Here is a 26,059-nt window from a genome sequence, read left to right as displayed (position 1 = left end):
TTCTGTACCATATAGCTACCACAATTTACCCAAGTCTTCCTTCAAGTCTGAGTCGCTGAGTTATAGCTTCACCCATAGTACATGTGGTCAAGGCCAAAAACGCTTTTTGAAAAGTAACTTTATTGGTGGACCCGCGGGCGATTGATCAAACCTAGTATTTATAGAAAACCTATGTAGATGGTTTGAACACTCCCAGTTCTTGTTTGAGTAACCATGATGGGAGGATGAGAGGGAACCGCATCGGCGGGCACCGGCTTTGTTGGTCTACCGTCTGACTGTTTATGGGGTGGGTTGAGCGGGTGGCAGTATAAAGGAGGATGGGCATTGGAGCTCCGTTCCCCAATTACTCCGACTTCGACACACTCTCATACTCTCATCATGGACGCTCTCAGAAATGTATTTGACAAGAGAAAGGCAGAGGTTTGTGCTCAAATTTGTTCTCCGAGTCCTGGGCCGATCTTCAATTTGTGCATAGGGCTCAGCGACGTTGGTCACATTCTTAACCGCCGGTTATCCAAATAAAGAGGATACTGTGCCGTTGTTGCTCGCAATGCAAAAGGGGGGGTCGGATATAATTGAGCTTGGTGTACCATTCTCAGACCCCGTAGCCGACGGGCCAGCCATTCAAGAGAGCAACTCAGTGCGTCCTTCAGTGATTACGGTTTTCTGTGATTTACTACTACAAGGTTGTTTTAGATCGCGTTGAAGCATGATGTCAGTTATTTCACAGTGCTGGGGCAACTCAAAGAAGCGCGGGGCAAGGGCCTTACCGCACCGGTCATTCTGATGGGTACGACCCGGACGCCCTAGTGAATACGAGAGGCTGACACTATTATTATCAATCTAGGATACTACAATCCCCTCTTGGCATACGGTGAAGACCGCGCGATTCAGGATGCCAAAGAGGCAGGCGCAAATGGGTTCATCGTGGTCGATCTTCCTCCAGAGGAAGCTCTGCCGTTCCGAGTCAAATGTATCAAATCAAAGTGAGCCACCCTGATCGTGAATTTTTGCCATTACTCGTTTGTCCTTACCTCTTCGAATCCAGCTTATCATATGTTCCTCTCATTGCCCCTTCGACAACGCTTCACCGAATAAAATTCCTCGTATCGATTGCTGATTCATTTGTATATGTCGCTTCAAAGGTGAACTTATCTCAGATGTATTTGATTAGCATCGGTCCTGAACTTGAAATCGGTTAGATGGGAACTACGGGATCATCAGATGCCGTTGCAATGAACAAAGCACTCCCAGATATCATCCAGCGTGTCAGAAAATACGGTGCCACTGTTCCTATCGCCGTCGGTTTCGGCATAGCCAATCGAGGTCATTTCGACTCCGTGGCTGATGCCGGTGCCGACGGTGTTGTCATCGGCAGTAGGCTGGTCACCATCATAAAAAATTCTCCCGAGGGCCAGCATATTCAAAACGTCGAAAATTTCTGTGCAGAGATTTCACAGAAAGGTCAACCTGTGAAGAGGCGCTCTCCTTCTCCACCACTCCGGCCAACCTCTACCATCAATAGTGCAAAGAAAGTTGTCCCGGCATCCTCTTCCTCACAACCGACCGCTCTGCCGGCTCACTTCGGAGAATTTGGTGGCCAATATGTGCCGGAGGCACTCGTTGAATGCCTTGCCGAGCTAGAAGAGGCACACAAATCTGCCATTGCTGATCCGGAATTTTGGAAAGAGTTCCAGAGTCATTTTTCTTATATGAACCGTCCCTCGGAGCTCTATCTTGCTGAGAAACTTACAGCAGAGGCAGGTGGTGCCCATATCTGGTTAAAACGTGAAGATCTGTGCGTATAATTCGTGCATTGAATATTCCAAGATACAATTCCCTAACTTTTGGCAGAAATCACACAGGTTCACATAACATTAACAATGCCATTGGTCAGGTGTGCGATGCGAGTTTCAGCCGTATACTTACTTTGCTGACTTGTGGTACCTTAGATACTGCTGGCTCGGAGGATAGGGAAAACTCGTATCGTCGCCGAGACCGGCGCGGGCCAGCATGGTCTCGCGACGGCTGCTGTCTGTGCTAAGTTTGGGATGGAATGTATAGTATACATGGGTGCTGAAGACATTCGAAGGCAAGCTTTCAATGTCATCAGGATCGAAATGCTAGGCGGAAAGGTGTGTCGCTCCATCAAAGAATTTCGACACGGCGGTGACGGTTTGTGTTTTAAGGTCATTCCAGTCCATTCAGGCTCATGTACGCTAAAGGACGCTGTTAATGAGGCTATGAGAGACTGGGTGGCGAACCTTTCCACGACACATTTTCTCGTGGGTTCTGCAAGTGGCCCACATCCATTCCCCACCATAGTGCGCGACTTCCAAAAAGTAATTGGAGAAGAGATCAAAACTCAGCTCAAAGAAAAGCGCGGGAAGCTTCCTGATGTTGTCGTGGCCTGCGTTGGAGGAGGTAGCAACGCAATTGGAACATTCTACGATTTTATTCCCGACAGGAGCGTTCGTCTCGTTGGCGTAGAGGCGGGCGGTGAAGGTGAGCAACGCCTCGATTTGTTCCTGGTCGGAAATTGAGAAGGTGTTTAGGTACGGATAGTGACCGCCACAGTGCTTCGCTCTCTAAGGGTGCTCCCGGAGTGCTTCACGGGGTTCGAACCTATATTCTACAATCATCCGCTGGGCAAATCAGCAGAAGCCACTCTATCAGTGCAGGTCTTGACTACCCGGGTGTTGGGCCCGAACATGCTTGGTTGAAGGATTCGCGTAGGGCTGAGTATGTCGCCGCTACGGACGAAGAAGCCTTTAGAGGCTTCTGGGAACTTACGCAGAAGGAGGGCATCATACCTGGTAATCTTCGCTTGATCTAATTTCGGGTCATGTTACTGATCTCTGCTCACAGCCCTCGAATCATCCCATGCAATTTGGGAGGCTGTTCGAATTGCCAAAACGCTACCCAAGGACGCTGACCTTGTGGTGGTAAGTTTTGCCTGCAAATTAATTTATGTTTGTGCTGATCCTTGAAGCAGTGTTTATCTGGTCGTGGCGACAAGGATGTGGAACAGATATCTCGGATTTTCAGCAATGAGCAGACAAGCTAGAAGACTGGGATGTATCCGCGTGTGTGTGACAATGCATGTCCAGTGAATGCATCGTGGTATGCGGACCAGCAGCACGTACGAGGTCCGAAGACATGAGGACTCCTTGAAACTGCTTTTACGACCCTTTGGTATTGAGAATATTGGAGGCGATTCAAGTATCAATAGCAAACTACAAAGGCGAGCTGTCAGTAAAACATAGATAAATTGGAGGAACACGTGCCTGGTATTCCATATACTCAGACTGTCACCTAAGAAATGGACGCTGACCCTGTATTCTCATCAATCCCTCCACATCTCCCCTCGTCAGTGGTCGGCCGTATTTGAAGTGTGAATGCGAGATGCAACCTCGTACCGATAACGGCCCTGGCACAGGCAGATCTACAATGTTAGCAACGGCCCCGAAGAGTGTAAGCAAAAATTTTCCCGTACCAAATTCCTAGATTGATTTCTGTGCTTGGGTTAATGCACTTTGATGTTCTGGGCGACTAGCAAAAGAAACAGTTTGGCAGCGGGAGATATATCAATTGCCCATCCAATGTGTTAAGAGGAGAGTGATATAAAAATGAGATGAGAGGACAGTAGGCTGTACTTCATGACGTTGAAAGTTAAAAGCATGGACAGTGCCTCTGCGTGCGTCAAAGCGTTATCAGGCATTATCAGATCAATCGAGGTGGAGTAGAAATGGAAACTAATTCGCACGGCGAAATTCAGACAATGGCTTTGATCACGATTTACTGCCAAAACAGATGGAATGTCGTCAACAATTGAAAGTGAGGAGTCCTGCACAATCCAACCTCTAAATATCCTCACTATCCATCCGGTCCTTGAGCGTCTCGGACGAACACGCCTCTGTCGCGTAAAGGAAGGTGGTACAAAATTTCCTGTAGATATCGAAATGTATTTACATTGGTATTGAGAAGAAGTAGACTGGCTATGACCGGACACATCCGCCTCTCAGCTTTGATGCTTACCGCTACCCCAAGGTAGCAGGCCCTGGTTCTTCAGGTTGCCAGCTCAACAATCCACGAAAGTAAATCAAAGCCGCATTCAGCCGACGCTTCGCCTCTACCTCCGACCTCCTTGACGGGCGGGAACCATCGGCGTTTGAGTTGGAGATTCTAACACGAGAAAACCATTCAAAAGCAAAAGAAACAAGCAAACAATGCACTCCTCTCCATTCTAGCCGCTCGATTTGCGATTTTTACTGCCTTTCGGACGACCTCTGGGCCGTTTCGCTGGGGGTGCATCGACTCCAATCACAGCGAAAGTAGCGCCTTGAGGGCCTGACATTGGTGTGGATAGGATAGTTGTGGGAGCGGGTCTTTTATTGTTTGCGTTGACTTCGGTCGAGCTGGAGGCAGGAGCATTAAGACGACGTTCAGTCAGATACCTTGTTAGAGACAAAACATGAATAATGACGAACAGAGAACAGACAGAAAGGTTCAACTCACTGTACACTCTTCTCATCCAACATGCTCTGCAAGCTCGGTAGCGGGGACCTTCCTAGCTCTTTGCGAAGCTGGTCGACATGACGCTTAGCCAAGGCGTAATCTCCCTCAGAAAGATGGGATATCTTGTTTCGCAGGTCGGTGCATCTTAGGGAAAGAAGATGTGTGGATGAGTTTGATCGTTATTGGTTTAGGAGATGGTTACTCACTCTTTCTCGATCGACGAGGTCAGAATATCGGCCTAACGCAACCGAAGTGAGTTCCTCTCGTTTCGAAAAGCAAGGGTGACGCAATTACCTTATCACGATCCTCGTTAACCTGCCTCAAACTCTCCAGAAGTCGATTTCTTTCGCTATCCAGTCTGCGAAGACCCGGTTCATAAAGGCAAGCAACTCCAACAAGGCAAGACAAACTTGTTTCTCTGTTCCTTTACATCCTGAATGGATTTGCTCTTCTGTTCCAATAACGCCTGTGACGAAAGGATTTGTGCCGTATGAAGTTGAAGCGTTAACGCGTGTTTCCTATGAGAAATAGTCAACAAAAAAACAAGATCTGCAGAAACAGAAAACATCAAATACAACTCACTTCAACTCTGCCGTCTTTGCTAAATGAACCAGATCTTTTGTCCAATCTCCCTGCGCTACGACCGATGCTGATGGTGCTGCACTCGACGGAACCGATACAGGAGCCGATGCTATGCTCGTCGTTGCTACCGAAGACGAGGAAGGTGCACCAGTCGTATTCGTGCTCAAAGTTGTAGCTGTTGATGCAGGTTTTGCTGTAATCGTCGCCGTCGCCGTTACAGACGATGACGACGAGGCCTGGTGACCCGTAGTAGCTGGCTGAGGGGCGGGTCGTGGCTTTGGTGAATGAATGATGGCCTTGAATGTCACATCTTTCGGCGCAACCGTCGTCGGCTGCTGAACAGGTGTAGGTGTTGTGGTTGTCGTGGTCCTTGTCGTAGCAGACGATGGTCCTGTATAATGCACGTAGGTAGTAACAGATCTCGGTGCAGCGCTTTGCTGCATTTTCGGTAATTCGAAAACGGAAAACGGGATATTACCGAATTTTTCAAGGGCTTTTTCGTAGAAAATGTAATCAAGAGTGACGGGGGGCCTATCTGAACTTGTTTGCCCTTGCTTACAGTGACCATGAAGAAAGTGCACAGCTTTGTCACGCGCTTTGACTTCTTCCGCTTTGGAGCACGCGTCGCTGGTTTACTTCCTCCATCGACTCCTTGTACGTACTATCGGTTTTTTGTTATTCAATTTTTATTCAATTTGCATACTTATTCTCACACAGTTTGGCAGCGTTGATCACTGGGTCTCACATTATCCACCAATTAGCTGATAATGGGTGAAATATTTGTTGATTCTTAGATGGCTTCCCGCCGCGTTCGAGCTCCCTCGTAATCCTTTTTGATTCCCTCTCGTCTCAATTCACAACCACCATCATGGACGAAAAGCCGAATCATTCTGTTTCTGACAAGGAATCCGATGGCTTCGTGCTACCCAACGAAACTCCCCTCTATAACGCTCACGTCGATGTCAGTGGGATCGACGAAAAGAAGCTGATTCGCAAGGTCGACATTACGCTTATTCCTTGGTTGTCGCTCTTGTATCTTCTCAGCTTCTTGGATCGAGCGAGTATTGGAAAGTAAGCACATATTCGTTCACAACCTTACACAGGGGAAGTACTAATCAATGCATCACTGGATTAGTGCAAAGGTCTGTCGACTCTCGTGCCGCCGATCTGTGTCTGACTCTGTGGTATAATGGCTTTGAAATAGCTCTATAACCTTGAAGGCGACCTTGGAATAACGGACAAGCAGTATCTGATATCTTTGACCGTATTCTTCTTCAGGTGAGCGCGTTTGGTATTTCTTCTTCTTCTTAAAAACCACAACCCTGTGTGCTAACCTGCGGGGGGGAATAGTTATGCCGCGTTTGAGGTAAGTTGGAGTGGAGTATGGTTCAACCGAGTTCTAGTAATCCCATTCTTTTTTTCAGGTACCTTCGAATGTGTTCCTTAAGAGGCTTCGACCGTCTATTTGGCTATCTATTTTGATATTATTTTGGGGCGTAACGATGGTATGCTTACGGTGTGTCTGTCGAGAACAAGTACTCATATCGCTTATCCTAGGTCGTTCAAGGACTTGTTCATGATTATGCTAGCCTTGTTAGTACGTCGGCATCAATTGCAAGCAATTTCGCGGCACTGATGAATTCATAAAACAATCTTTGCTTTACAGCTGTGAGATGGTTCTTAGGAATGTTCGAAGCAGGTCTATTTCCCGGTGTGAGCTACCTCTTATCGTGGTCAGAATTGTTCCTATGTCATCACTTAAGAAATGTATTAACATGAAGGTCAGTTGGTACAAGCGTTCCGAATTTGGCATCCGCATGGCTGTGTTTTTCTCAGCGACCACGGCCTCTGGTGCGTTCGGGGGTCTACTAGCGGTGTGTAAAAAGGGATTTTTCCAAACCGTGGGACATGTCCTCATCGCTATTCTTTTTGGAGGCGGCTATCTCCAAAATGGATGATATCGGTGGAAAACCGGGCTGGGCGTGGATTTTGTAAGTTTGTTTTCCTTTTTTTCTTACACGGCGAGCTCCACTGGCAAGTATTCACGTGTTCCGCTTTATTAGTATCCTCGAAGGACTCGCCACTGTTGTTGCTGGAGTTGCATCTTTCTGGCTTGTACAGGATTTCCCAGACACGGCCAAATTCCTCTCAGAAGCGGAGAGGACTGTGATCATTCGACGATTGCAAGGAGACGATCAGTTCAGCGCCGCTGGAGAGGAATTCAGATGGAAGTATATTCGCCAGAGTTTGTTGGACTGGAAGACGTACGTTGGAAGTGAGTGCGCTGCCTTTTGAGCGGAGATACTTTCCGTAGCTGAGGTTGGGTTCGGGTTGAAGTGATTATCCACTGTGGTTGTGTTATGCCGCAATACACGTTTTCACTTTTCTTGCCCTCGATTATCAACCAGGTATGTTCCCTTTACGTTAGGTCTTTTCATATTCACAACGAAACCTAGCTTGGTATGCAATCAAATCCCCGGGATCTGAGCTCTTAGATTGGGTTGTTCATATTGCTACAGGTTTCCGGGCAACACCCGCGAATTTGTTGACGGTCCCCGTTTATGTCTGTGCATGCGTAATCATGTGCTTGATTGGCTTTTTGGCGGATCGATATGGTCGAAGAGGCCTTTTCAACATGTAGGTAACCACCACGGTCTACACCGTTCGGATAACGTCTGATTGTCTCCTTTTTTCTATCGATTCCTGTAATAGTGGATTCATGTGCCTTAGTAAGTATCTCCATCATGGCATCAGGCATTTGCTTTAGGAAACTCACCGTTCATTATGAACTGGGAAGGCGTGTCTGGTTACATTATCTTAATCTTGTCTAAGAGTGCGGCTCTCTCCTACTTCGCAGTTTACCTGGCAGCATGGTATAGTACCTTCCGCCTTATATTTTGTGTCATCATGTACTGATCCTTATCGCGTTTCAAAGTGGTATATATCCGGTCCTACGTGAGTTCCTCGCTCTGGAATGTCTCGGTACTTAATATTTATCTCAAAACAGCCAATAACGTGTTCGTTATTACATCTGGAGACTGCGTCTTATTTCCCGATTAATGTCTCGATGTAGTGTTTGGATGTCAAACAACGTGGAGGGGTCCTATAAGCGTAGTGTTACCCTCGGGATGATTTTCAGTTTGTGAGTGGATCGTCCCTTATCTTTCCTAGAGGAAGATCATTTAGTCAATTCCATTTAGCGCTAATATCAATGGAGCCGTCAGTTCCAACATCGTTAGTCATCTATTCCTTTTATGTGGCTTCTAACTGGACAAACCCCCCTTCTGCAGTACCGCCAAACAGATCAGCCGCGGTACGTTTTGGGACACGGTGAATTATTCGGTTCAGTCCCTCAATCTTCTCTTTTCTGCTTACACGATTCTGTGTAGGGTTAGTCCTGATGTACCTCGGCTTTGGACTCGTTTCTACGACAGTCTACTTCATTCTTACAAAAAGAGAAAACGCAAAGAGAGAAAGAGGTGAGCGTGACGAGGTGATCAAGGGTCAGTCCGGTGGGAACGAGAAGAATGGAACGTTTGAGAGCGTTGTCGAGGCGAAGAGAGAGAAAGGAGACGATTGGAGTGGCTATCGGTACGTGCTGTGAGTGGGCCGAGGCGTACATCGCCACGAGATTGGTTCACTTTCGGATGTATTCATACCATTATCCGCTTTGCCCATGCTAAACGAATTTTTTTTCTTCTTCTACGTGAGCTCTGCCTCCCGAAAAACGGAGGGCGCGGTGAACGTTTGATCATCTCAACTTTTGACACACCAAACGACCTAACCGCTGAAGGGGGAATCCGACGGGGAAGTTTGTAAAGCTCTGGTGTACCGCGAAAGCTACATTGGTTAGATTCGGCAACCGTGGACAGTGAACTTATGATAGCCAGTGCGATGCCGCGCTACTGAGCTGTCCAGGTGTCAATCCGAACAACGGCAACGAAACTGAAACTGAACGGGAGATCCAAGCTGGCTCGCATTCCGGGTAGGCATAAACGGCTTCACTGTTCACAGAGTTCCCAAAACCCGTTGTTCCCTTTCGGTAATGATTTCCGCTGCCTTCAGCCCGCGCTAAAACTACGCGTCGAAATGAAGAAGTTGGAACTGCCACTGCCGAGCCTCTGATTCACGCTCCTAACCTCGAATCAACCCTCGCTCTTTGTCCACTTGCAAGTCCAGGTCCATGTGTTATACTGTACAAAGAAATTCCGGGTCCAATGCTACAAGTCGTTACTTTCATACTTTCGGACTGTCCGTCCCGGTTCTTATCCATCGCAACTCACCACAAGTGTTCGGTGGCATCCCCAGATCATCCGAGGATGTTCCCTCCATTTTTCTCCACCTAATCTCAGAATGAAGAGTCGGTGTTTGCTCCGGCTGATTAGTGCATCTGGCTTCATGATCGTGAGCCAATGAAAACCCCCATTCATTTTTCCATACAGCGTCGTGATCTCCAAGCTTCTCGGCCAAGTTTCTCTTGTGCTAGTACTCTTCATGTGCGTGCTTCTTACGCTTACGCTTCCGACCTCATCGTAGTCCCTCGAAGGCAACCGGTATTCAGTCCACCGAGAGTCGAAATTGAATCTTCTCGCGCTCATGTAAAACGCGTAGCTCCCTACCCAGCGCTAGAACGTGTAAAGTCAGCCCTGAATGTCGCCACCGCAAGTTGTGAAGTTTCGCCAAACTTTAAGATGTATAATCTCTCCAGACATCTAACGGTTTTCCAAAGTTCTTTCTATTCCACAAACACAGTTGGAATACGTGGATCTAGCAGGGCTTTGTACGTTTCCTCCAAAGATTGGTACCTGCCTAAAGTAACCGCCTCCTTCTCGAACCCTAAACAACCATCATGATAAAAAACATAATACTACTCGCCTCGTCTCGCCTAACGCAGTGGAGCTAAGGACTTCTTTCAGAATGACCCCCCACAAGCCCCAAGCGCTCTCCAAGGAAAAAAACAATTCAGCTCGAAACCAGGATCCAAAGACATAAACCTACCCACGAACCGATGCGAACCAGTATTAATGACCGAAAAAAACGAATTGACTCTCGCCAAAGCGCTAAGCCTCTCGACTTGAACTTGCCATATATAGCTTCATACTTAAAAAGCGGCATAAGAGGACGTTGGGGGGCGTGGGGGGGTAACCGGTAACCACTGACTCATTTTCCCCACCTCATGGGCTACGGAGCCTCATGTTGAAAACACACCCCCGCCTCTGGAATAGAACTATCCTTGAAAGAGAGTGGAAATCCCGCCTCATGTAGCCTCATGTTGGAAATATGAAGGGGTCAGATGATGCCTAGCGTCTGATTGACAGTTGATACAGAACTGTAACCGAGCACGCCGCCAAATACCTCGAGGCCTACAGGATCGCACAGGGTGTATGGGGTTAGACGCCTCTGGGACAGAGCTAGAGGTAACAAACAGCTTGAGGTGTTTAACGCGTTCTGGGGTTGCCACGAAGGACCACAAACGTTGTTGAGATGTATCATCCCGGTGTATTCGCAAAACCGGGGGTAGTACTGCGAGTAAACTGCGATCAAAGAGTAGGAACAGGAAAAGAAGTGTAAATCGTACGATGGGAGTGTAATCTTTCAGCTGTCTAGAGCCACGGGGTTGCTGTTGAGCGTAAAAACAACAGTTGCAGCGCAGTGCGTGGTTTTGAGCCGAACTTCTTGTCCTTGACATAAACAATCCTCGAGTCGACAGCTTCGTGGCAGCAAGATGCAAGAGGATTCTGATAAGCAGCAAGGTATCCTCATGCCCCAAATACAGCTATTATCAACAGAAGTTCAATTTGCGATAATCGAGGAAGGAATTGAACTGGCTTGCATATCGACGTATCCATCAAACCGTATGGTTGAATTTCTTCCCGCTGCATGCAGTCTATCGCTTGATCTTCGTCGTGTTGCACGGTAGTTGTCGAATTCGGAATATGGTAGTCTCGCACCTTTCGCCATAGAAAAAGTACACGTTCGCCCTACATTATCGGACAGATTACAGAATAAACTGGACATGTCAGAAGAATCAGAATGAATCGATGTTTCTGCGCACTCACCAGGAAACCCTTTTCCAGAAAGTTGGAACTACTGAATTCGACCTCATTTTTATTGAATCCTTTCCTTTCCGATGTTTAATCGATCCTTGGATAGTGGAATTTTCCTACGCGCATGGGGTTTGTAGAAGACGGTGAGATGTCGGCGATTGAGCGCTGTCGCCGTCACGGCCGATGGCTATGTCCAAATAAGGAGAGGGTACCGCCACTGTTAGGAACCACAGATTAGATTAGATCAGATTATGCTATCTTATCTTTTATCAACTCCGTACTTCCGACTGTCAAGCACCGACTCCTAGTGAGAGCACAGAAACCAGTACTTCCGACGTGAACTTCCGTGTACGTCATTCCCGCTGCCCCAACAGCTTTGGAGTGGTTCAAAACCGACTTTTGTCGAATTTCTGACCCCATACTTGCGGAGTGGGATGCTTAATATGAGGACAAGTTGCACGTCATAGACAGTGCGCCACATACCCCATCGTTCACAGGCGTTGAATGGTTTTCCAAGTAGACGGTATATTACTTTTCGAGTTTGTACATCACTCCACGACGTCATTAACCATTGTATCGCAGTACGTCTGGAACTATGAACTCCATGGTAAGTTGCTCTTTTTAATGAAACGAGAGCCCCGGTGTTCAAACTGGCAACTGTTTCTCAGCGTGAGTACTTCTATTCTTAACAATCTGAAATCGTGGTGATCTACGATGGGTCAGTTTAGAGCCCGGTGCGGTGTGGAATTCTTAAGAATCCCGGCATAGACAGGAATAATCGTCGAGCGCAGGAAGCCCACAGCGCTCGCTGGCTTGAAGAAGCATCGGAGAGAAACTGGGCGCGGTTGGGTATGCGTGGGTTTCGGCATTCATTGACCAATGAGAATTACCGAACGGTTACCTCATGGTCAAAGCTATGAATAAGTAAGAGTTCGCGGGCGCAGCGCTGACAAGCTGAACGCTTCGAAACTTGATATATATGGCACAAGGAAGCTCCCCGGGCTTTGCAAGGTTAGGTAAGCCAAATGAACTCCCAGAAAGTTCCAGTGGGACCCTCTCCAGGAGTGTTGGATTATTCACCTGGGTAGCGCGAGCGTTCATTTTCCCAAACGCAGGAGTGTATATGTCGTCATTTGTGAGCGTTTATGGGATTACTTGTTGCCGGCTGGGACTTCATTTGTGGTTCCACCTACAGAGATGATGTCACTAGTAATTACTTCACTGTCCGGCAAGGTTTTTTCCTCGACATTACCGGTGAAATGAACCACTCATTGAAACCGAACCGATTTACCAACTCACGCTACCGTTCTCGCGGGACACTGGAGTCGAAGATGTAAGAAATGACTAGTAGGTTGGGTCATCACAGACTCCATACTCGTTTTGCTCGTCTACAAATTAGCCACTTGCCTTATCGTGGTTGATCAGGTAGTCCCTGATTCTAAGCATGCGCCGGGAAGACTGGGCGCCAGGGGACATCGGATCTTCGACAACTGGTTAGAGTCGGAAGTGCGTGTGTAAAGCGCTAGTAGCACTGCATCCGCATGTGAAAAGCGACATACATGGTCTGTTGCCGCCGAGGGGATTCTACAACTCGCCGGTGCGATAAAGAAATCGTATGAAGAGAACCCGCCTAATGATCCTGAACGGTCAGGAACTTTGAAGAAAAGAGGGAAGGACACGGCCGTGATGCCTTACGAACAAAGTCGTATGAGAACAAGGCACCTGTTGATAATTCACAGCACGTGAAGATGATACGCGTTCAATAACGTGACCGCGAATTGAACCAGACAATATTATCAAAAAAAATTCTTATCGGGCACGGCGGTCACCGGGAAACCAGTACAGAGACGAGGCATATGGTCAGCCCAGCAAAATCCACGCGCGTACAAGTATGCGGGAAAAATCGCCGAGCAGAACTCGCTGACGGATTCAAATTCCCAGTTAAACCTGAACTCCTGCAGTCTTTTCCGCGATTGACCCAGGCCAACGGCGAAATGACCGTGTTGAAAAGAACCTTGAGAAAGAGTCCGGCCCAATTCACAGCCCAGGTAGCATACAGCCAGTTCCTTCGGGAATACGACAACCCACGAAATTTGCGCGACATTTCACTAAACCTCGGTTAAATTCACTTTTCGGATATTCTGGGAACGAAGGAGGTATGACTCGACAAAAGCAGAGTTTTCAGAAACCCTTCCGTATCTGCCCGTTCACGATCCAACGTTCCGTACCGGACTTTGCATGAATAAAACCCCGCGCCTATAATTGAACATGAACGTCCACATGTTGAATGCAATTTTAGATATCATGCGCCTCACTCAATGGCCGTCGCTCGATATTGACCGCTTGCACCGCAAAATGCGGTATATCGCATGGTATTCCGGAATATGGAATCTACCTCTGAGATAGTTCTACGGTCCTGATAGGTACAAAAGTCGATTAGATAATTCAACCGGAAGAACCGAAACTTCACACCATGATTGGCGCATCGAAGGCGGAGGGGACGGGGAGCGCTGGGGGGGTTCTTCAAGTTACCCCTCAGGCCTCACGAGGAGTTGCTTCCTCCACAACCGCCCATTTGAGAGAAGGGGCCACCTTTCTCAGTTCAGGTTGACTCGGGCGTCCAGAACGTGACCATCTGAGCCGCTGAGCACCTTGGGCGGCTTGCGAGCGCTCAGGAGAAGCTTCAGTTCGTGGAAAAAATCGTTGGTATGATTCCGTACATTCCATCATCGGCGACGAGGTTTCAGCGGTTTTCCCATCCGAAGTCCCTGACAAGGCGGAAGTTCGTTGATTAGTTTGAACACCGGAAGATTTTCAGCGTTTTGAAAGCAAGTGCTTACAAGTCAAGAGAGCAGAGTTTGATATACGATTCGTCGGATGACTCCTGGCGAGACGGGTCCTGCTCTGACTCTTACTAAGCCGCCATCCGAAAGGATGTCTTCCGAGCTTCCGAAGTTAGTAATCTTCCAAGAGACTAGTACTTGATATGTACATGTTCTTTGATTGAACGAATCAGGTCCGACTCCAGACGAAGGGTCGTAGCATGCCAGCAGGAGTAGACACAGAAAGAGCGATAAGACACCCAAGCCACGATGCGATTCACGAGGACAAAACGTGCGCAGCCAGGTGAAGTTTATAACCCACAAAGAGGTGAACAGGGCAGAGGGCAGCTAGCAAAAAAGGTGTTGAACATAGCCGAGTCTCCGCATTGGCAGGGGAACACAAAGCACTGAGCAGGTCCTGCGCACTAGACATACAAAGCAAAGAGGGCAAGGGACGGGAACGAGTGATTACCGAAAGTTCGAACAGACGAAAGACCCGTCGTCGTCGCAAGAACCGGTTCATGATGGGCCTCGAGGAGGTTCAGTTCTTGATATGATGGATAGATAATCTTGACATGATGGAAAATCAGACTTATCAGTCATCTATGAACGATTGAATGAATAATAAAATTAGTCAGTTGATGCTGTCTGAACAATCAGGTTGAGTGTTCCCCCTTTAGAACAAGACTTTCTCACTCTCATCCATGGCCCAATCAGTCCTCGAATTCTAGACTCAAGGTGATTCGAGCGGGTGGAAATAGAAGATGCAAGAACGGTGATAGCAGTGCGCCTTGACTTCGTGTTGGGCGTTGAAATCCATAAAAAGCCTGGAACGGGGGCGTCGAGCTTCAAGGTCTGGGCGGCCATGCATCATATGATAGCCCACGCTGCAAAGAGTTGTTGAGAAAGGAAAGCACGCTGAGCATGGGAGGATGAGAAAGATGGCAGAAGAAATGAAACGAGCTTACCTGCTTCAATACGCGGAGTTTTTTAATTCACCGATGGTTGATTACGATCATCTATCTTTGTTGAAAGGGATCATGAAACGATCATTCAGTATAGCATAGTGAACATGACCCTCGCACACTCACATTCCGTCACATTCAAGAACTCGCAGCTGCGCTTGAAGCCTACGATCATGATCGACGTCAAGTTGTTGACCGTCCAAGAAATTTACCGGCGGGGAATTGAATGAAATTTGGTAACGGCAGAAGTACTGGCGGGGGAGTACGTTAAAATATGGATCGATTCGGTAAAAATTGAAGATGAAGGCTAACTGTTGCGAGTGTGGCCTTGAACTTTCAAAAGGAAAGAAAGAATAAGAAGAATTCAACGAAGAAGGGAATGGAAACGTATCCACCTATAACGAGCACGAACACTAATGAAGTAAAGATTGAAGTCAAAGTTTCGTTCTAAACTTTGAAGGAAAGAAAGAAAAGAATGAGGGATCGAAGAAACCGAAAGAACGAGAGACAATCAACCTCACTGGGGTAATTAAAAACACATGGAATACTCGTGATGGTGCAATATGCTGCCTGTCTGGCGGGTGGCGTCTGGTGGCGTCTAAAAGATGAAATGAATGAGTATAAGAAACAAAGAGCTGTCTGAGAACGGAAAAAAAAGGAACCATACACTTGCTGGGTATCCTGCGAGCTTCATCAATGCATGATGAATCAAACTGAAAGTTACATGAGTTCGAAAGAGTTGTGGATCAGCTCTTTGAACCTTTCAAAGGCTTCATTCATCGATTGCTCTGCACTGGCTCGGAAGAAATGTCGCCTTCAACGCGAGATGGGTCTGTTTGTCGCTCTGTATGGTCGAAAGTAATGTTAACGCGTGTATTAAGAGACAGCATTCCATAGCGACACACCATTCTCTCTGCGTCGCACGAGCAGTCACCCATAGCCATCTCAGGAATGGCTGCAATGGGTTCGGCAGAAGCCCTCTTTTCTCCTCCTCTTCTTCTGCCCTTTTCTTTTTCTTTTTGCTTCCCTTTCAGCCTCACGTCAAACGCCACTGACACTTTGGTACCCACGTTTCATTCGTCCATTCAAAGAAAGAAATCTTGGCAACAGGGAATCAGAAATCCTGTCTCCACCCGGCTTCAATTCCTTCCCGTACGTACAAACATGGAACCAGGAAGTTTGAAATCGCCAAGACGAATGTTTGTTTTCGGGAGAATCTCTATTCCGAATATTCTCCAAGCGCATCCTTCATCCTCTCGGAAATTTTTCAATGACGAACCGGTTTGACGTGTTGAATTTATGAATGGAATCCGAGTACTGTGATGAATTGGTGTTCGCTCAGTATCCCGTATGTATGTATGCAGTCCCATGTCTCCCCACCCCACACAGGCGTCGGACTGGGGTTGGCGATGGCGATGGCGAACTTTGAGAATTACAATTGTGAAGCGTCGGAACGAAGGTGTGTGTGTGTGGGAAAAGAAGTCAAAGAACACGGCCCGGCCAGTGATGGCCGTTCGGAGAGTTCCGATGCCGGCCGTCGCCGCCTTGAATCATTGAGGATTTCATTGAAAGCCAAAATCAAATCCCAGTCGTAGCCTCCCACTTGTCGCTAGTCGTTCGGGGTTTAGTAATTCGCGTATAAGGAGAAATCAATCATATACACAAGGCGAAGAATAATTGCGGTTTATTGGCTCCAGCGGGTGAAACGAAGCAGGATATGATAGGAACCCCGCAGACACGAGTTTTACCGTTTACCCCACACTCGAGCGGAAAGCGGAAGACTTCTCCCTTCGGCGCTGTTGATGTACATGTACACCACAGGTATGTACTCCGCAAATTGCGGAATCCGAGGGAAAAGAAGAGCGGGCGGCTAAGTAAGTGGATGAGAAGCAGCAGCCAGTCAGAACGAAGGTAGCTCACAGAGGATGCGTCGCCATCTCGCAGCCCCCTTTCCGGCTCCGAGTTGGTGGCTCGATGGTGATCATTTTACACCCATGTTATTTGAGTACATTATACCCCGGGTGAGGCAGTCGACTCTGGGAGTTCACCAGATTGAGTACCCCACTCAATAGCTCCCCACAGAGTCTACATAAAGATGAATATCACGTACGCCGGCGAATTGAAACACTGATGCGGTATACCTAAGAGCACAGGCACAACTCCAACCTCCAGCTGGAGTATCCATCATTATGTTAGCCGACAATGGTCTGGCGGAAGTCGGGATTCGGGCTCGACATCAATTCACCCCGCCAGGTACCGTGTCATATCGACATTACATTTATGTACATATCATTCCTTAACTCGACAAGTGAACTCGGTATGTATGTACACACATACATCAAAAAACGTTGACTCACCCTTCGTGCGCGGATTGTTGACAACTTGCGCGGCGACTCCGGGTTGTAACTTGTTTCTCTTCTGGTATACACTGATGCGTTGATGGAGTTGATGGATCATCAAGTTCGTGAGTGGGTCGTTCAATGGAAGAGGCGAACTGGGGAAGGCTCCAGTTCTAACCCGGGCATCCCACGAGCCACTTTTGAATGGAGCAGCTCATGAGATATTTGCGAGCTTAAGTGTAGCCTAATAATGGGCCAGTGGGATATTGATGGATGTTGATCGTTGTGTTACTATCATGTGCACTTAACCTTCAAAGCTTCAGGTCCAAGCCGTCGGCTTCAAAGTGCCCGGCCCAGCCTGGGCTCAGGCATGAGAATTTACAGGCCGAAGGTCCAGGCTTCAGGCCGGACATCGCCATAATAATAACTTGAAAGAAGTAGGAAACCAAGTCTAGAATGAGAACATCTAACTCTCAGTAACAGGTACCCTCAGGTTTAAACCAGTTTGATTGAGAGTCAAACTGCCAGAAAACGGTCGAGCGACGAAAGGTCGACATCGATTCTCGGATTTTCTATTAATATCTCTACTCGATTTAGGATGATGTACGATAGGAATCATCGGGACAGGCATGTATTGAACTCGAATATCCTTTCTTCATTCAATAAATTCAAAATCACTGTATCTTGGCATTTACCGTTGAGCATAAAAGAACAACTCGTGCGATTCTAACGGTTGGAAGCCTTCGAAGGCAGGAAGAGTTTTGGAAAGAATGATGGAAGTGGAAGTAGAAGTTGAGTAAAGTATCATCTGTACATCCAGACGTCGAACGTCGAACGGTTGTCGAAGAGGGCTGGTCGTGCCTCGGAAGCCTAAACTCTCAATGATTGACAGTGGGTGGTCGGATTGGATCGAACGCTCGTCAGACTCGTATCGACAAATCAGCGAATCGACGCCGACGGACGTGTTGGTGGCGTTGAAATTGGAACCGTTGACCTGGGCGCCATACTAAGAGAGCTTGAGCCTCTCAAACCCACGGCCAAATTCACCTTGGGCATCCTGAAAATCGAGCGCGGCGGCGTTAGACAAAAATATGTAACTGTACCAACGCATCATCATCGCTGAATCAAATTTAAACTACTGACCTTCAAGCTCAGTGAGTTTGAATTCAGAAAAAAATGGAACGCCACAAAGATACCGGAATACCGTTTTCCAGCCTGGCAAGTTTAGTTTCTGTCGGAGCTAAGAAGATTTTCGGGGTTTGGATGATCGAATTATTTTCACTTGCCAAATACCAATGGGCGCAGTGGCTGAACAGATATAACCGCGAAGCTGTATATGGCTGCGGCCCGGGAGATTTCAGCGGAATTCAACTTTATTCAATGCGCAGTGGGACACCCCTCCCTGGATGGGAGATCATGGGGTGAAGAGTTCGCATGATGCACTGTGCACCGTGCTGCGCAGCTGTGCCCCGGATACGTGGCAAGGTGCCAGCGTGTAGGGCAAAACTAGGAAGAAAAACAGCAGTACTACAGCAGTAGAGAACCGGTTCACATTTAGCTGTTAGTACAGCGTGACCACACCCAACCCGAAGAAGTACGATCCGCTGGACCGTCGGCCAATAAGAGCTGTTTGAATAGACACCGGAGGTCTTACCCAATCGGGTAACTCGGGCCAGTCCTCATTGAGCGAGATAACGCCGATGTCCGTGGTTAGTGGTTAATCTTTTTGTTGCACGTGATCCCCGACGAGTCTACGAATTTAAAGCAAACACCCGAAGCCACCAAGAGGCCCGAGATGAAGGAAGGCAACGATGTGTATCTCGGTAAGGCAGCGGTGGTTCGTAGTATACAGTAGATCTCGGTGAAACGGATTTTGACCGGTTCCTCAAAAACCGAAACCCCCAAGAAGCCCGATGGGTACTTGAGTACAGTACAGTTCAACTGTACTGCCATAGCAAAAACTCTCTCTTCGGAGGATTTCCAAGAAAGCGGGGAGAACGTCAATTCAGTCATATCAAATATCCGAAGTCCAAGGGATCAGTGCGCACTTGTGATTGGGAAGTGGGAAGAGGGGTTCTAGGTCTAGAGGCATCGAGAATCGAGTTGGAAGATAGAAATGCAGTGGCAAATATTCCAGAGAAACCGCAGGCAACCAACTTCAAGGTTGAGTTGGGGGTGAGACAAAGGGCCTGAAGACCTTCCTAGGAAATCTCCTGATTCTTGATCGACAAACTGGTTCAGGACATCGGGGACGTACCACGTTAACCTGAGTCGTCGTCCATGTCTCCAGCTTGAACAGTGAGAAGGGCCCCCCGTCGATCGCAAAGAAAGAAAAACGATGCGTTGTTGGTCGCGGACAGGGTTTTGAACGAGTCCAGACTCTCAGGCTACCTCAGGAGGGAGGTACCGATCGCCAACTGTTACTCAAATGGTGGACGCAGTGGAAGTAAAAGAAAATCTTGAATCTTTGATTCTGAGTCGATTCTTCAATCCACTCGAGGCTTCATACATACCAAGTGCCCCGTCCTCTTGAATTCAGGATTTATATTTTACTTCCTTGAATTCGGTATTGACTGTGCGGCTACTTCTCGATTGATGCTATCGGTTTTACCGTTGGAATATTAAGCAAGCAGGAGAAGGAGGAATAGATGGAAATTGGAAATTGGAGGATGAAAGCTTAAACCCGAACATTGCAAAAAAAAAAAACATTTCAGAACCACGCGGATCGATCGCTCCGTGGGCGGCGTTTGAACCAATCAGCGCGGGCCAAAAAATTCCCACCCGCCCTCGGCTTTCGGCTGTGGGGCAAGCGCGGGGGCCCGGCATATGATCCGTGTACTTGCACGTGTAAACTTTGTGTTCCACCCAGCGAAAGAAGGAAAAAAAGGAGGAGATATTGACCTTGATATCTTGATGCCTGATCATGACACAGGAGAGCCTGTGTGGGAACTTGATGGGTACGCCTGTGAGGCGTGATGTCGAAAACTGAAACCTGTACTTACTACGTGAGGGACAGATGAACTGAGCTTGGAATGGTGTAGGTCCTTAGATCTAAGTCAATCTTCACAATCACGCTCTGATTCCCCGGACTCTGTTCAAAGTTGCTTAGAAATGACAGAGGTCGGGCGTTCCCCGAGATTCAATATTCAATATTCAGACTGTGAGAGTAAGTGATAGTTACTAAGACTACGGGGAACATCCGACTACCCGTCTAACCGACTATGTACTAACAGACCTGAGCACTAACCCGAAGTTGTCCCCCAGCGCATCTCAACGTACCATAGCCCTAAGTATAGTTCAATCACATTTGAAACACATGTATAAGGACGTCGACCAGGAAACCAAATTTTTGAAGTAAACCCTGCTCCAGAGGCTAGAATTATGTTTGATATGTTTTGAGGGGTTCGATTTTCAAGGTTCAGTAATCATCATCAATCCCATCTCGTCAGCAGTCGCTCGACGGAGAGGAAAACCTCAGACGGCCGTGGAAAAAAGCTCTAGAATTCCGAAGTCGGACCCAAGGATTAGCAGAAAATTAACGGCGGAAAAAGGGACGTTAGGAGGTGTGGGGGGGATGGATGGTAGCCGAAAAGCCGAAATCCGAAGATACGAAAAGATGGGGGGGCTCTCCGAGGGGGTGTTGGTCGATTACGCCTGCGATTACGATTACGATTACATAGAAGATGGGACTCTAAAACGTCTAAAAAAGACGTGGGGGTGGGTATCGTGGCCACGTTGCATTGCATCGTGTTGCATCGTGGTCGCGTAGAAAGGAGAAAAAGAAAGAAAGGGAAAAATAGAGAAGACAAAGGTTGAGATAAAAAACCCACATTTTACCACGCGGACACACACGAGTTTTGAGCCTTGCGATTTCCGAACGACTTGTTGCAGTAATGCGTTGACGTTGGCGTCTCTTCGGGTTTATCGAATCTAGACAGAGTCTGAAAGATCGCAAGAAAGAAACAGGAGGCGGAGTGTGCGGCGCGAATGAGATTGACGATAAGATTGTAACTTTCTGGAATCTAAGAAAAGGTTGACCTTGTTCAGCGCACAGTAAGCGATTACTGATAACCTTACAAAGAAAGAAAGAGAGAAAGGAAGGAAGAAGGATGAGCGCTGGGCGCAGTGCACGAGGCGAACTGAGCCAAATTGAGCCGGTTCGGTTCGGCTCGGCTGGCCAACCGGAAAACTCGGAATGCTGAGAGGAACGAATCCGAATCGGTAAATCGAATCGTGATTACATGATACGGAGAAATGGTGTCGGTCAAGCCCAACTTTATATAAAGGCCCGTCATTCCAACCTCCAACTCCCCCAACCGAACCGCTCCCCGACATTTCAAAAAACTCAGGGAATTGTCCCTTTGCCGCTACATCCATTCTATCAACCGCGACAACACACTCAACAATGTCTTGCGAGCCCTCATCATCAAAGCACCATCACCACAGCCACCATCTTCACGTTCATCGTCGTCGCCACATCTCTTACGATGACCACGAAGTTTCCATGCTATTGGACCCTGCTTACACTCGTCCTCGCTCTTCATCATCACAGACGAGAGTCTACAAAGACCACCGTGGCGACTTGCATGATCCAGATTACCGCCACTTCCCATCCACATCAACATATCCAACATCTTCATCGTCTTCTAGACGCTCAAAACGCGTCAACTCTGGCGCTTCCTCAATAGCGAGGCCTAGTTGGGAGTCGGGATTAGGAGAAGGGATGGACGATGAGGAATTTGAGGCTTATTATAACGATGGAGAGGATATCGACGCACACTATTCGTCTTCGAGACTACCTACGCGGTCGTATTCTCCCAGGTATTCATCCAGAACATCACCCTCATACATCCCCTATTCTCCATCCTCCACCTCATCATCTACATCCTCTTCCCCTTCCTCTTTCACCAGTACATTGTCCGATTCCGACTTGTCATATTACCCATCTTCCACACCCACCACTTCTTCCTCATGTCCCACACACAAATTCACCAAACGCCTTCTCTCCCGAAACACCCACAGCCACACGCACCGGTCTTCGTTCGTAGAAGAACACGTTCATCCTTCTGAGGTGGACAGTGTTTCCGAAGACCAGGAAGATTCGATTTCTCTTCCTGAGGAGTCAGAACGGGAGATGTCAGCGTCACCTACAGGATCTTTAGTATCCACTTCGGACGCTATGAGGAAGCAGTGGCAAGCCACGAAACTTTCTGTCCAGTTCGGAGTTTTCCGGGCACAGAGAAAAGTTAAGCAGGCGTTGGCTGGAAAGCGGTAGATGGAGGTTTTTCAGTTGGTCTATTTTTCTTAGCAGCTCTTTGTGAGCGATGCTTTGGGACCTGTGGAAGGATATGCGCTAAAGCTTATTGCTACCAAATGCTACTCAACGAGCGACATCACCTTCCTCTTTCCCTCCTCTTCTCTCTTCTCATCACATCATCGTGATATACCCTTCGCCTTGTTCGCCCTCATGCACGCATTCTCGTCAATCTTGGTTATAGTTATGTCCTTGTTCATGTCGTTCATCATTCCCATCCTTGTATTACTGAGCCTTTCTTGTTTCTCCTCAATCCTCATTGCTTTCCTTCGCTTCACATCAGCATCATTGTATGTTTTACCACTTGTATTTTTTTGGATATCGAACATTTTACCACTACGAATGTCTTTCTACCGCTTGAGCGGAAACTTGAACAACACCTTTTTTGGAATAGTAACCTGCTAGCTACACACTACTGTAGAGGTTCAGAACACGAAACAACAAAAAATCAAAGATCTTTGACTTGAATAATTTCTTCGGTTTGACGAGTGAGAAATGGGAATCTTGCGTTTCTCTTAGGTTCTCGAACACCCAAGAACTTTCTTACCTTACCCTTGAGTCAATTCCGAGGATACGAAGTCCGAGGTCCGAAGGAGACAGCCCACCCCAGTCAGCGCTGATTCAGATTGACGAGGTGAGTCAGGGCATTTGTCTCTCGCGCATACGGCCGAAACGGCGAAAGAAAGCCAACTCATGCATCATCTGAACTTTCCATCTGAGTCATTTGTTGAAAGATGGCGGCTCTAATCCGCGTTCCTTTCCCCAACAGGACCCACGGGGATTTTTATGAAATGAGTCATCAGGAAACACATCGAATTTGCAAGTGGCCTGCATGCTGTCATCAAGCTTCAGAAATCGTACGATGGTAATACGCAATTGAGCGCATGCTACTGTTCGGTTTTTCAGCCGTTTTTTTTTTTTGCGTAAAGCCTGTGAATGTTGGAAAAACTCGTGTTTTTTGTGTATCCACGTGCGAATCGAGTGCTTTCTTGAAGAACGTTACGCGTCAGCTACTGCCGGATCTACGCGTATACGGTAACGTCGTTTACAGCCGGAAAATGACTACAGCCTTAGAGTAATATATGACTTCATTTTGATCGTCATTCCCCAATCCCGGAAGGGTCATGTAGAGCTCGGGTGAGTCCGGGGCGGTGGGCCCGGATATTGGATTGAGCCCCGCCGGTCCTTTTCTCCTCCTCCTCCTCTTTTGCTTCCGGAATTACCCGGAATCGCGCGGGCGGGCGCTCCTTTCTTTTTTCCAGCCCATGTCCATGGTCCGAGAAGGAAAATGAATCATGGTGCAGATGATGAGTCCCAAATTTGGCTCGCAGCACCCAAGTCTTTCAGGAACACTACATCTACAGTAACTTGTGGACAGAGAACACACTCCGGGGAGAGACGTGGCGGCCTACTTTTGGGGTAGGACCCCTTTGAAGCTGCCTATTGCGGGGCGGCAGATTGGCGGCGGATGAATTGATGATCTGCGACGGGGGTCTTCAAGTTCAAGCACAAGTTGTTCGGGCGCTCACTGAGCGCTCAATCAAGCTCTAGAACGACGGGTAAGTCCTGAGTGCGCTGCGGCCCATTCGATCCTAAGCGAGGTCTCATCTTGCTCTATTTCAACTTTGGATGATCTGGAACTAGACCGTTGAGTTTGACTCGAATCGACTCAACAAGACGCCTATTCGGAAGAATGAAAATGGGCCAGAGGAGATGCCGCCCGGCGGTTTTTCGGAAAAGCTGGCGGACGGAAGGTTTAGAGAGAAAAAATTCTTCCAAATTCCGAGTCGGCCCCACGGGGCATATGCATATGCCAATAGGGTGTGGTTTGGGAAAAGTTTCGAGTCAGCGGTATACAGTACATGCTTGTACATTACTAAAAATGCCTTAGACTTTTCTGGGCCCCAGGATTCGGAAAAGCTTGGGAGTTCCGACTGGCCATGGTTCACCGTGCGCGGATTTTGCCCCGAAGGGAGTCATTGAGATGCGTTTACAACAAGGACACTTGGTGGTACTCGAGCTTTAACGGAGAGAAAAAGGAAGTAACCCGTTAAAATCGTTCTAAGCCTCAAATAAGTAGTTGAAAAGACTAAAAAAGGCGTTCAAGGTCACTGGAGGTTCGAACGGGCGATCTATTAATGTTAATATCAAGTTTTTATTCTTCTTCGACATCTTAGTTACTCGGTTTGATCTCCATAGTCTAGAGTTTACCCCCCTCCCAGAATGCCGACATACCATGACCTTGAATAGTTCCAAGTATGTCAAACTGTACGCATTCGCGGGAAGATACTATCATTGAGACGGTAATCAAGCGAGAGACCGTGTGTTCCCTTCTTACCGTTCGTTCATCTGCGGCGATTCTTTTCGGTTTGAGCGATGTAAAATTCGGATTTCGAATCAAGTTCTTTCAAAGAGATCGAAGGCGCATCATGACCGACCGAGGGCAACGAACATTAGAACGAAAACATAAACATATCAATCAGTTGAAACGATTCCATTTGTCTCTCGAGTCCTCAACGACAGACGTCTCGGTTACTCAGATCTTTACTCCCAGCGTCCCGTCCCGAGCCCGACGCGGAAACCTCCTCGCTTCCCAAGCTAGGTATCTTTGAACAGTGTGAAAAAACAAAGAAGAAGAAGAAAAAAGACACACATCTCGACGTTTGAGTCGGGCGCTGATCGAGGACCTCACTTCACACAATCATCATGCGCTTTTTCGAGGGTACCTTCGAGGGCCGTTCATCCATCTGCCAAAACTTGAGTAGATCCATCACATGCGCGTGAGATTCGGACAGGGATTTTCGGAGGTCGGTGCTGTATGTTTTATTGCGGACATAGGACATTACAGGTTATCTGGTGTGTGTGTGGAACGGACTTTCTGGATTTTCCAGAAATGACTCCTGAAGCCTGAGACTCGCGTTCTATTGGATATCGGCGTACCGTGCCTTGGCCTTGCATGAATGATCAACCTCAGGTGTACCGAGAGGCTGTCGCTGTCGCTGTACCGTTGTGTTACATGTTTCCGGTGCGAAGAGTGTTCCATTGTTCAACGTTCAACAGCGCTTTAAGTCCTTGGCCAGATATGTCTAGAATATATCACTTGATTGACCGTTTTAGGGTTGACGTTTTCCAGAAAAGAGGGTTTTTTCACGTCCAAATAGGTCCCCCCCTCCCCGCTCCGTATGGTCCGCATTGGGGTAGGAACGAAAAAACCAGTTTTTTTTTCCGCCTAATTTTGGTTTGAGAAGTTCGTTCGAAACAATGTCTTGAGGACGGGCGCGGACGCAACTACTTGTATGAAAGTTCTTCAGCTTCTTCGACGTATAGGTTGAAAGGGGGGTTTGATGAAGTTGTTCAAGTTGTTGAGTTGCGAACGCGGTTACTAGAGTCTAGTTAGCAGCGGTCCTTCAACAGGATAATCAAGATTTTAGTAATCTGGGATCGTTTGAAGTTGGTTCAGGTGTAGTATGAA

The 26,059-nt window shown here is 47.7% G+C and overlaps 5 protein-coding genes across 5 annotated transcripts; 3 read left to right on the top strand and 2 right to left on the bottom strand.

Annotated features, from left to right (window-relative positions):
• Positions 1-378: 378 nt before the first annotated feature.
• On the top strand, positions 379-3,067 carry TRP1 (bifunctional tryptophan synthase trp1; the record flags this gene model as incomplete). Its single annotated transcript, XM_043154263.1, has 11 exons — positions 379-420; positions 476-640; positions 697-790; positions 848-986; positions 1,049-1,145; positions 1,203-1,798; positions 1,855-1,897; positions 1,953-2,505; positions 2,556-2,816; positions 2,869-2,945; positions 2,996-3,067. 11 exons carry the CDS (start codon positions 379-381, stop codon positions 3,065-3,067), a joined length of 2,139 nt encoding a protein of 712 aa, XP_043009554.1.
• Positions 3,068-3,921: 854 nt separating this feature from the next.
• Positions 3,922-5,636, bottom strand: E1B28_009371 (uncharacterized protein). The gene is made up of 6 exons (XM_043154262.1): positions 5,101-5,636; positions 4,929-5,036; positions 4,813-4,876; positions 4,725-4,756; positions 4,519-4,662; positions 3,922-4,457 (listed from the first exon to the last, which is right to left on the bottom strand). The coding sequence occupies exons 1-6, from the start codon at positions 5,541-5,543 to the stop codon at positions 4,247-4,249; spliced, it is 1,002 nt and encodes a 333-aa protein (XP_043009553.1). The 5' UTR covers positions 5,544-5,636; the 3' UTR covers positions 3,922-4,246.
• Positions 5,637-5,698: 62 nt separating this feature from the next.
• Positions 5,699-8,711, top strand: E1B28_009370 (uncharacterized protein). Its single transcript, XM_043154261.1, has 22 exons — positions 5,699-5,754; positions 5,818-6,171; positions 6,236-6,242; positions 6,305-6,378; positions 6,451-6,466; positions 6,525-6,605; positions 6,658-6,697; positions 6,767-6,833; positions 6,887-6,974; positions 7,036-7,091; positions 7,164-7,375; positions 7,438-7,508; positions 7,557-7,560; positions 7,620-7,737; positions 7,813-7,829; positions 7,898-7,973; positions 8,036-8,055; positions 8,108-8,117; positions 8,174-8,242; positions 8,301-8,334; positions 8,391-8,430; positions 8,490-8,711. The coding sequence occupies exons 2-22, from the start codon at positions 5,969-5,971 to the stop codon at positions 8,702-8,704; spliced, it is 1,518 nt and encodes a 505-aa protein (XP_043009552.1). The 5' UTR covers positions 5,699-5,754; positions 5,818-5,968; the 3' UTR covers positions 8,705-8,711.
• Positions 8,712-9,671: 960 nt separating this feature from the next.
• On the bottom strand, positions 9,672-11,321 carry E1B28_009369 (uncharacterized protein). Its single transcript, XM_043154260.1, has 10 exons — positions 11,160-11,321; positions 11,052-11,110; positions 10,934-10,999; positions 10,679-10,876; positions 10,527-10,623; positions 10,261-10,463; positions 10,099-10,200; positions 9,976-10,043; positions 9,786-9,925; positions 9,672-9,725 (listed from the first exon to the last, which is right to left on the bottom strand). Exons 4-6 carry the CDS (start codon positions 10,787-10,789, stop codon positions 10,390-10,392), a joined length of 282 nt encoding a protein of 93 aa, XP_043009551.1. The 5' UTR covers positions 10,790-10,876; positions 10,934-10,999; positions 11,052-11,110; positions 11,160-11,321; the 3' UTR covers positions 9,672-9,725; positions 9,786-9,925; positions 9,976-10,043; positions 10,099-10,200; positions 10,261-10,389.
• A 10,357-nt stretch (positions 11,322-21,678) lies between these two features.
• E1B28_009368 (uncharacterized protein) lies at positions 21,679-22,548 on the top strand (the record flags this gene model as incomplete). Its single annotated transcript, XM_043154259.1, has 1 exon — positions 21,679-22,548. One exon carries the CDS (start codon positions 21,679-21,681, stop codon positions 22,546-22,548), a length of 870 nt encoding a protein of 289 aa, XP_043009550.1.
• Positions 22,549-26,059: the final 3,511 nt, after the last annotated feature.

Source organism: Marasmius oreades, chromosome 5 (genome assembly GCF_018924745.1).
Source record: "Marasmius oreades isolate 03SP1 chromosome 5, whole genome shotgun sequence".
NCBI lineage: Eukaryota > Fungi > Basidiomycota > Agaricomycetes > Agaricales > Marasmiaceae > Marasmius > Marasmius oreades.
The sequence above is the reverse complement of the archived record's forward strand: the minus strand, read 5'-3'. Positions and strand labels throughout refer to the sequence as shown.

Bases quoted from the DNA above. Each gene is read 5' to 3' on its own strand.
- E1B28_009371 (XM_043154262.1), bottom strand. From the start codon at position 5,543: ATGCAGCAAAGCGCTGCACCGAGATCTGTTACTACCTACGTGCATTAT. The intron at 5,037-5,100 runs GTGAGTTGTATT...TATTTCTCATAG, and splicing joins GCAAAGACGGCAGAGTTGAA to GAAACACGCGTTAACGCTTC. The intron at 4,757-4,812 runs GTAATTGCGTCA...CGGTTGCGTTAG, and splicing joins TTAACGAGGATCGTGATAAG to GCCGATATTCTGACCTCGTC.
- E1B28_009370 (XM_043154261.1), top strand. From the start codon at position 5,969: ATGGACGAAAAGCCGAATCATTCTGTTTCTGACAAGGAATCCGATGGC. The intron at 6,975-7,035 runs GTGTGTAAAAAG...TTCTTTTTGGAG, and splicing joins CGTTCGGGGGTCTACTAGCG to GCGGCTATCTCCAAAATGGA. The intron at 8,335-8,390 runs GTTAGTCATCTA...CCCCTTCTGCAG, and splicing joins GAGCCGTCAGTTCCAACATC to TACCGCCAAACAGATCAGCC.
- E1B28_009369 (XM_043154260.1), bottom strand. From the start codon at position 10,789: ATGTCAAGGACAAGAAGTTCGGCTCAAAACCACGCACTGCGCTGCAAC. The intron at 10,624-10,678 runs GTACGATTTACA...GTTTACTCGCAG, and splicing joins TGAAAGATTACACTCCCATC to TACTACCCCCGGTTTTGCGA. The intron at 10,464-10,526 runs GTTTGTTACCTC...GCGATCCTGTAG, and splicing joins CGCGTTAAACACCTCAAGCT to GCCTCGAGGTATTTGGCGGC.